General features: G+C 37.6%; 2 protein-coding genes across 2 annotated transcripts in view; one reads left to right on the plus strand and one right to left on the minus strand.

Moving 5' to 3' along the window:
* Positions 1-3,686, plus strand: part of LOC101901398 (transcription factor SPT20 homolog) — a 109,591-nt gene extending 105,905 nt beyond the window's left edge. Inside the window, exon 7 of the mRNA XM_020040032.2 lies at positions 2,637-3,686. Coding sequence (XP_019895591.2) covers positions 2,637-2,726 — 90 coding nt within the window. The 3' untranslated portion in view covers positions 2,727-3,686. The remainder of the gene's footprint in view (positions 1-2,636) is intronic.
* A 5,042-nt stretch (positions 3,687-8,728) lies between these two features.
* Positions 8,729-9,408, minus strand: LOC131805915 (putative nuclease HARBI1). The gene is made up of 2 exons (XM_059129700.1): positions 9,263-9,408; positions 8,729-9,102 (listed from the first exon to the last, which is right to left on the minus strand). The coding sequence occupies exons 1-2, from the start codon at positions 9,390-9,392 to the stop codon at positions 8,729-8,731; spliced, it is 504 nt and encodes a 167-aa protein (XP_058985683.1). The 5' UTR covers positions 9,393-9,408.
* Between the last annotated feature and the right edge of the window lie 1,198 nt (positions 9,409-10,606).

Genomic DNA, 10,606 nt, shown 5'->3' on the forward strand with positions numbered 1-10,606 from the left:
TTGATATATTTCCCCAAATATTTTTGTTGCATAGTGCATATTACGGCGGCGGTGGACAAAAATAACAAATCGGATGAACAATATATATGGGAGCTATAGCTATATCTGAACCGATTTCGATCAAATTTGGCATACATATTTGGCTGTATATGCAAAATTCCATAAAATTCGGGCTGATATTACACGTTTGGTGCACAATAAAATGCAAATCGGACGAAGATATATATGGGAGCTATATCTAAATTTTGACCGATTATCTCCAATTTCAATAGGGTTCGTCCTTGGACCAAGCAAAAGATCTTTGCAAAATTTCATCTGGATCGGGCAATAAATGCGACCTGTACTTTGTTTACAAAAATACATGGACAGACGGACAGACGGACGGACATGCATAAATCGACTCAGAATGTGATTCTATGCAGATCATCAAAAGGAACAATGGGTCTATCTCGTTTTCTTCTGCCTGTTACAAACAAATGCACAAAGACATAATACCCTGACCACCTTGTGGTGTAGGGTATAAAAATTGGAGTTAAATTCGGCGAGTCGAGCTTTTGATAATCTCCACCACTGAGGAAAGAAAACTTAAACCATAGTATGGAGGGTATATTAAGTTTGTCATTCCGTTTGTAACACCTCGAAATATACATTTTAGACCCCAGAAAGTATATAAATTCTTGATCAGCATTAAATTATATGACGATTCAGCGATATCCGTCTGTCTGTCTATCCGACCGTCTGTGGAAATCACTCTAGCCTCCGAACGTAATAAAATACGTTGATAAAATTTTACTCAGATGTGTTTAAGGTGTGCAGGACTTTTTGTATTGAAAATGGGCTATATAGGTCCACGTTTTGGTATAGCCCATATATAACTGTACAGCCAAATGCATGATCTTTTGATAGTTTCTGTCACAAATTTAGCCCGAATTCACTGTAAACTGGCAGTATGTTTTCCATTATCTAAGAAATATTCTTGCATAGAACTATCAATGTAGGTCTGAGTTTTGGTATAGTCCTCATTTAACTGTACCTTCTTTCTTCTTTTTTTTAATGATTTTAGCGAATTGTTTCAAGTTTCGTATTTGAATGTCGTAATGAACGTCTTCGCATGGGCCCCAATATAACGGAAACTCCCTATATTTAATATTTTGGACTTGAGTAGCATTTTTTTAACGAATTTTTTATAGATTGCAATTTTTTTCAATGTATTTGTATATTTGTCATATGTCCACAGAGGGTATAATTCAAAACGTGCTCATCGAAAGAAGATAGACCATAGGTTCCTTTGGACCAAATCCGTTTTAGGACTTTAAGAGTGATCTAAGGGTGTCCGTTCGACTGTCTGTGTAGCTTTTGCGCACGATAACTGTCGAAATGAGTATCCAATTTAGTCCACACTTCTTAAACCGCAATATTATCGTCAAACTTAGATTGGGTTTAGAGATGGAAAACATCGGTCCACACCTTCTGGTACCTCCCGCACAAAAGGTAAACTTTTTCAAAGAAAGTAATTTACTTCATAGGAATAGAAAGGGTCATGCGATTTTGTGAAAACTTTGCAACTATTAATATTTTTACCAGCCCTAAGTCAGGTTCGAAAATGGACAATATCGGCCCACTCTATCAAGTACCTCACCCACAAAGGGTCAAAATTTTGGAATAATTATAAGTCTTATAAGAGCAATATTTGTTTGGATGAACCCTATTGGTGAGACTCGGTTCAAATTTAGATATAGCTCCCATATATATCTTCAACTGATTTCGGCCAATATCACCAAATGGCCAATATCAGTCCAATTGACTTGCATTTTAGCACATCCGACCGAATTCAGTCTGGAAGCAAGTACATAAAATTTAGAGAAAATCGGTTCAGATATAGCTATAGCTCCCATGTATATGTTTTATCCGATTTGTGGGTTTAAGTCCATCACATGCCCACAAGAATTATATTTTGTTCCATCATCAGATACAACTCGAAAACACGTATGCCGAATTCTATCGAGATCGGTTCAGATTAGAATATAGCTCCCATATATATCTTCATCCGATATCAGGTTTATTGTGCACCAAAAGGCTGATATCAGTCAAATGGCCTGAATTTTGGCAGTTACAAGTGAATACGTCCTAGAAACCAATACTTCAAATTTGGTGTAAATCTGTTCAGATATAGCTATAGCTCCCATTTATATGTTTATCAGATATGGGTTTTAAAATCCCTAACAATCGTAATATGCACTTTACAAGAATAGTATTTGGTACTACATAACTTATAGATACTGGAAATACCTTTGTCAAATTTTATCGAGATCGGATTAGATTAGGATATAGCTCCCATATATATCTTCATTCGATATCAGGTATATTGTGCACCAAATGGCTAATATCCCAAATGGAACGAAATTCGTCGTAGAAACAAGTACTTCAAATTTGGTGAAAATCGATTCCGATGTAGCTATAGCTCTTATACATGTGTTTCATCCGATTTGGGGTTAAGGTCCCTCACTTGCGTAATATGCACTCCAAAACAATATAAACTTTATTTAGTTATTTTGTTAAGCTCGTTCTTTTTACAAATTGTTACACAACATTTATTCCCAACTAATATAAATCTCCCACATTTTTTCATTTCACAGGATTACAGCTCATTCTTTGCCAAGAATGCCTTGAGCCATCATTATCCCAGCTACAAGGTTCCACCAGGTACCCAACATGTCACCTATTAAGCTCACCACCAACCACAACAGCAACAACAACCGCGTGCAGCTAAACAATGGAACCCCTCCCAAAGCAGCATCAGAACAATAGCAATAAAAGGATAAATGATAATACACCAACAAATAGTTAGCTGATTTAAATGAATTGTTATAACGAAATGTAAAATACTAACCAAAAACAAATGCAACAGCAACAACAAATACTTTAAATCATAAAAATTTAATCAAATTAGTATATAAGCACTATGTATATGCAGGCACTTTATGTTTTTGTTGTAAAATTATAGGATTTCCTCTCAGGTTTGTTTTCTTTTTAAGTGGATACGAACATCTTTATCCGAAAAAAGGGAAATTTTATACTTTTTTTCAACAATGTTATATAATATAAAAAATCAAAAAAAAAATATTAATTAGAGTTAAGTGTTCCTCAACAAATTCGATGTTAAACAAAAAAAGAAAAAAAACTTTGTTAAATTCACAAAACGAATGTAAATGTCCCCCAGCAAAGGTTTTGTAGAATGCGCAAAGAGAAGAAAAATAATAATTATTGTTATTTTTTTTTTTAGAACTTAAGTCCTCAATTGTTAAGCTATTTCAATTTTGTAGCTTTCAATTTAAACCAAATTAACGAAATAAATATTCAGACTAACCCCAAAATGTATTAACGAACTTTAAACGTTGTCAACCGTGCGAGGTGTACGAGAAAACAAAAAACAACCAAAACGATTTCAATCAAAACAGTTATGAACTTTTCTGTTCATAATGGCCATGATTTACAGCGATCATATTCGACTCGGTTCATATTAAGTCACACGAATATCCTTGATTTTTTATGCAATTCGGACAAAAGCATCCCAATGCACGGTTATATTTTTTAATTCATTTCTATTCATTTTTTGTGTTTTAATCAATATATTGTGTTCTCAACGTTTAACCAATAACAACTATTGAACAGAACAGAAAGAGAAAGAGAGAGGAACAACAATAATTGGATACTTAAATATTTTGTAAAGAAACAACCAACTTCTTAGATCCTTGTTGTTCTAATAATGTTATTAACCCTCCCACCTTTGTAAAGAACATAGATATATACACTTTTTTTTAAATTATTTGTTATCAATTTTATCTAACATTTTATGATTGTAAACAGTTTTGTAAAAACAAAAGAAAATCAAATAAAATTTAAAAAAACACCGTTAGAAACGGGATAATTCTTTGTTGTTTTTGTTTCTACTCGGGTGCGTTCGTTGTGATTACTTTTCTTGCAGCTATTAAGTGTGTCTGGTTACTTTTCCAGCAGGAATTGTCCAGCAACTTCATTCTGAGAGAGTAAGGTAGTTTTATTCTCTTTTGCAAGGAAAACGCAAAAAGTAAACAGACGGCAACTAATCAGCTGATTTGTCAAAACATACCAAATTGTCCCCCATTAAAAGAAAACAAGTAAAAAAGCAGTAAGTTCGGCCAAGCCGAACTTTGAATACCCTCCACCATTTAGAACGAATTTGAAATTTTTCGAAAAAGATAACATTCGCCAAAAATTCTGTTAACATTTTAAAAATACCGAATATAGCCGTTATACTAGGGCCTGTACGACGTGCACCCACATAGGCATTGATTGTCACAAGCCATTACCATATTCAAATTCGAAACTTGAACTAAAAGGCGAATAATGTAGCCAAAATCATCAAAATACCGTACATAGGGAGGTACCGTTATATAGGAGCTATACGAAGACCTGGACCTGCATAGGCAATTTTCTGTCACAGACTGTAGTTCCCATTACGAACTCTGTAGTTCCCATTACAAACTCTAAATACGTAATTTGAAACTACTACGGTGAATAATGACGCTAAGATCATCAAAATACCGAATATTATGAGGTACCGTTATATGGGGGCTATACGAATACGTGGACCTGCATAGACAATTTTCTGCTTTAGACTGTAGTATCCATTTCGAACTTCAAACACCAAATTTGAAACAATTCCGGTAAATAATGTCGCTAAAATCATCAAAAAACCGAATATAAGGAGATACCGTTATATGGGGGCTATACGAAGACGTGGACCTACATGGCCCATTTTGCCTACTGGCAAAATAAACATGTGTGCAAAATTTTGGCCTTCTATTTCAATTCATTCGAAAGATAGAGTGATTACAACAGACAGACGGACATCGCTAAATCGTCTTAGAATTTTACGCTGATCAAGAATATATATACGTTGTTGGGTCTAAGATGATTATATCGATGAGTTACAAACGGAATGACAAAATGAATATACCTTCCATAGTATGGTCTTGGGTAGCGTGTGCTGAGTGCGATAGTGCTGAGTCCTGTTGGAATGTCTAAGGTCTGTGGCCAAAATGTTAACGTCCCCAAGGATTTAATACACACACCAGAATATTTTCGCGATAATATACGGCATTTAATCTGAGACCACGGTTGATTAATACGAGCGGAAAGCGACCATCGGTTGTTATGGCGGTCCACACCATCACCATGGCCGGCCTCGAAGTCCGTTGCAATTGAATTGCAAGAATGATGCACAATCCGGAGTTGGAACAGCAACATGTGGCGTTAGGTGCTGCGGTGTTGGTTGCTGTTCTGGAGACTGCAGTGGAGTGCCATACTCCGACGACGTCTCTGATGAGGACCACGAAGAAGTGGACTCGCTGGGGACTACATTACTGTAGCAAGTCGCAACATAATCCCTTTCGCTGTAGTCTCGCAAACGCCTTAGTCCGGAACAGTTCTTGAAGTGCACCCATTCTCTGCATCCATTACATCGCACCGAAACAGATCTGTGGTGGATGACGTTCTGACAAACCGAGCAGAACCAAGGTCCTGGGGTTTCCTCAATCCCGGCACGGACCAATAAAATCCGGAGCAAGCATTCCGGGATATGCTGCTCCTAATGCAGAAAAATAAACAAACACAAACATGTACATACTGGGTTGGCAGCCGCTGGCCGAAACTGGGATCTTGTTGTTTCGGGTCAATCCGGTATCGTAGAACCCGCTGCCGTTACACCATTCTGTTCAGTACAGACATATCTCGCTTAAGCTAGTCTCTAGTGACCCATACATAGAATGCTATGCTACTGCTATCCCCAGTCAAGTGTGGAACTGCCGAGGTAGAGGTGCTTAATGTGTATATCCCGCCAATTAATAGCTGTGAACCGCGTTATTTGCCTGATATTAGCCCATTATTGGTAGGCAATAACCTCCTGGTACTAGGGGATTTTAATGCCCACCATGAGTTCTGGCATTCCGTCCTAGGTAATGACCAGAGGGGATCAGCGCTGGCAGAGCAAATTGACTGCTCCACATTCTGCACGGTTAACGAGGATGCCCCCACCCGAATAAGAGGAGAGTGTCACATTTCGCCAGACTTAACCATAGTGTCACCCGGTCTGATAAATGACGTGACTTGGCAACCCGTCATTTCTCTTGGCTCAGACCATCTCCCGATAATCGTCTCCATAAACAGGTCGCCCGATTTCATAACCTCTGAACGCAGCACTTTCCTTAACCATGGGAAAGCTCACTGGCCAGAGTTCAGCAAAACCCTTCTGATGTTCGGGTAACAGAAAGAATTTTCCGAAACATCATCAAAGCTGCAGCCGCTCGCTATATACCTGCTGGTCGAATACCCTCCGACCAAGTTTGAAACGTTGGATAATCAACTATATGTGTGGACGCCAGTCGTACGTGGAATTCCGGAACAAGAAGTCCAAAGCCCGTAGAGTGAAACAGGGAGTTCCCCAAGGTGGGGTGATACCTCCGGATCTGTTGAACCTCTACCTTTCCGGAATTCCTCGCTCTCCAGACGGCATTGACGCTACAAGAGAGAACCTCTAGATCAAGAAGCCTATCAGACAGGTCTGAGTGGCATTCACACCGATGCAGTGGCGGATGCTATTATGCAGTTATAAAGTGAATGCCGTCCTCGGAGTCCACCCCCCATCCATTGCAGCTGAAGAACGTCAGCTGCCTAGACAAACCAGGGTGGTTTTGGCGCAATTACGTTCAGGATGGTGTAGTCGTCTCAATTCGTATTGGGCACGAATTGATGAAGATGTGCGTGACGCCTGCCCGGCGTGCGATACAGGCCCGCACAATACGCTACACCTTTTTAATTGCTCAGCCAAACCCACCCAACTCACTCCAGAAGATCTCTGGCTACAGCCCGTTAAAGTAGCCGAATTTCTAAACCTGGAGATGGAACCAGATTAGCAGAACGCAAACACATACATGTACTACTGCTACAATAACAACAACCATGGCCGGCGCTTGAGTTGTGGTGGCCAACCGAAGGTACACATTTTCAGCTGGCCTTTTTGGCAAGAAACAACGATCATTTTGTTTGTTTACTGCTGGACAACGAATGTTTTCTAAACGGAGAAAACCAAATTTGGCAGCTCTTTTGAGTCTATTTTCTTTCTGTTGCGGTGTAAGTTCTTGCACCTTCTTGTTTTCTGGGGTTATAGCATGTTTTTTCATTCAATTTTTTAAAGATGAAAGATAGTATACTTTCAAGTGGCTATAACTCCTTAAATATTCACCCCTACTCTGTAAGACGTCGTCGACAGCTAACGTCGACGCCTTGTGTCGCCGTGTTAATTTTGGCACCCCTGAAGTCGTGTCGACAGCAGACGACGAGTACTTGGTACTCGCTAAGGCGTTTATACAACCATGTTGAGTCGACTCGACTTACTTTTGGGCGTTACGGTTTTTCTGCACGCCTTGTGACGCCTTGATATAAACAACTGTGTTTTTATTGATTTGTAAGTTGGTGAAAAAAAAAGAAAATGGAGAAAAAATTAAAAATGGAACGCAATTTGATTGCTTAATAAAAGAACTTGGGAAAAATCCAAGCCTTGCGGAAGGGTTCAGCAGAGGCTCTCTTCCATCCAATTTAAAAAAAAAATTGGGAAGATATTACAACAAAACTGAATCCTCCGGCAAGAGACAGTGATGGTTGGCAGAAGGTAAGGAATAACAGTATATGTACACAAATAATTAAACTTTCTTTGTTTTGTTTTAGGTTTGAAGAGATCTAAAATTCAAATTTAAAAAGAAAGTAGCCTTCAACAAGGCAGAAGGCAATGCAACAGGTGGAGGCAGATACATGCAGCTGCAACTTTCCCCGTTTGAAGAGGCAGTTGCGAGTATAATGAAATTTGAAAGCCAATTAACTCCTGATGACTACGTGTGTGGCGCCAAAAAGACCAGGGATTTTCTGTGGTACAGGGTGAGGAGGAGATTCGCTCAACACCAGCGTCTACACTTCGGTCTTCAAATGTTAAAGCCGAAGAATACTTTCCTACAGATGAGACATTCACCCACCATCAGCCTGGCAACATAAGTGCATGTGAGGAAGGTTGGTTGGTCGAGCGCGTTGAAGATGAAGAAAACATCTGCCCGCCGTAGTCATCTAGTGCTGTAACTCAAAAAAAGAATCAAAGAAAGCTGAAAGATAATAGGAAAAGCAGAGAAAGTTTATTTGAACTGCATAACAATATGCAAGAAAAGGTGTTGAATGAGATTTCCCGCACCATGAACTCAATCAAAAACACATTAAAAGACACCAAAAAAATTCAGGAAGAGGAGTTAAAATTACTAAAAAGACAAAATGAAATCGAAAAGGAAATAATTAAAATTAAGAAAGAGAAGTTGAAATTGTTAAGAAGAAAACATGAAAGAGAGGAAGAGTTGTTCCAAAACGAAGTGGAAATAAAGAAAATTGCGCTGGAAATCAAAAAGAGGAAGTTGCAAAAGCTGAATGAATCTGACCAATGAAGCCAAAAATTGTGATAGCTGCGCTTTACATAAATATTAATAAGTAGTACTTAGTCATTTTTTCATTCTATAAGAATGAATTTATGTATTTCATTTAAATTTTTTTATTTTTTAGAGTCTGAATTTAATTCTAAGTTTGAAATAAGAATGAACTTTTTTTTTAAGTTTTAATACATAAACAACGAATTTTTTTATTAAAATCAACAAACTTAAACAAAAGTAGATTTTATTTGGTCTCGTATTTGTGAAGCTTCAATACTTTGGATATTTTCGTCTTCATTCTCAACATTTTCATTGCTGAGTTGTACAGGTACATCTTCGCTTAGATCATTTACACCATATGCAATACAAATGTTGTGTAATGCTGAGCAAACATTTGCAATTTTAGTTGCCTTTTCACGCTTATAATGAAGTTGACGAGCGCCGAGTAAACAGCGAAAGCGATTTTTTAAAACACCAATGGTTCTTTCAATAATATTTCTTGCTTTGGCATGTTTATTGTTAAAAACAGCCTCAGCACTCCCTTCTTGAGAAGAACGATATGGCGTCATCAGGTATGGCTCTAGCGGATAGCCTGCATCACCTGCATAAAAATCATATATTAGTACGTATATGTAGAGTATGAAAACAAAACGAAAAATTTCTTATTTGAAAGGTTCGACAACCAAGGTTTGTGAATCGTTTTTTTTTTTTTTTTTTTTTTTTTTTTTTTGATATTCTGTTCTCATGGTGATGCATTTTACCTAAAATCCAACTATTACGGTCACCACCATCATAACGTTCGCGCAAAATTTGTTTGGCGTGGCTCATATTCCAAATCAAGGAGTCATGTGCTGAGCCAGCATGTCGAGCATCCAAATACCTTATCCGCATTTTGTGATCGCAAATCTAAGTAAAACTTAAATTAAAATCTTAATTGCACAAAATAATTTCATTACTTACAATCATAGCATTTAAACTAAAAAATCCTTTACGGTTATAATAAATATCTTAATGTGGGTCCCATCTATGCATCCAATGACGCCTGGAAACCCTGTTTTCAAAAAAAGCTAGTTTTGCTTCGGCTTTCTCATCCTCGGTGCCAAAAAGCGTAAAGTTGTAGCCAACTTTATTGTGGTGGACACAGAAGTTGACCGAATACTTTTCTTCATTTTCGGCTCAATAGTATCAAGCATGTATTTAAATGCTGCTTTATTGATGCGAAAATGGTTTTGAAACCTGTAGATAAATGATATATTTTATGAATGGCATGTATCATGACCCAAAATATAAAAACTATAAAACTTACTTGATATGTGGTAGGTTAAATATATCTGACCTTTGCCTTATAATTTTTCTTTGTATACGAAGGCTTTTTTCTGTTCTTCATCACTAGAAATAATAAATAAAATAAATCATTTTACCAAACAAATTGAAGAAAATTTTCTTTATTCGTTAGGGATTACACTTTTTGGTGGTAAATTATCGATACGCAGGCGTCACTGGCCGCGACGTCTTACAAAGTACCAATTTTGCATTCATGTGACAACGCCGACGTCATCGAGTGACAACGACTTTGAGACGACGACGCCTTTGGCGACGACTTACAGAGTAGGGGTGATTGACATTTCCGGGTTTTTAACATGCTTTTTTATTGAGTTTATTTTAGAACGGTCAGAGGTCCCTAAATATTGGCATTTTTGGGGTTATAGCATGGGTTTTCATTCAGTTTTTAAAGATAAAAGATAGTATACTTTAAAATTCAGGTCATTTGGACCGATATTGGCCATTTGCTGCACCATTATCCCAAAATCGGTTGAAGATATACATGGGAGCTATATCTAAATTTGAACCGATTCTCACCAATTTCAATAGGATTCGTCCATGGGCTAAAGAAATGTTGTTCGGGAAATTTCATTTCGATCGTGTAATAAATGCGACCTGCATTTTGTTAAGAAAAATACATGGACAGACGGACTGTTATACATAAATCGACACTTTCATTTTATGACGATCCTCGAAAGTAACTATGGATCTATCTCGTTTCCTTCTCCATCTTACAAACAAATGCACAAAGACATAATAACCTTACCACTATGTGGTGTAGT

The sequence above is a fragment of the Musca domestica genome, unplaced genomic scaffold, assembly GCF_030504385.1.
Source record: "Musca domestica strain aabys unplaced genomic scaffold, Musca_domestica.polishedcontigs.V.1.1 66, whole genome shotgun sequence".
NCBI lineage: Eukaryota > Metazoa > Arthropoda > Insecta > Diptera > Muscidae > Musca > Musca domestica.

Excerpts from the sequence above, each read along its gene's own strand:
- LOC131805915 (XM_059129700.1), bottom strand. The coding sequence starts at position 9,392 with ATGCGGATAAGGTATTTGGATGCTCGACATGCTGGCTCAGCACATGAC. Across the intron at positions 9,103-9,262 it reads CCGTAATAGTTGGATTTTAG|GTGATGCAGGCTATCCGCTA; the intron begins GTAAAATGCATC and ends ATTTTTATGCAG.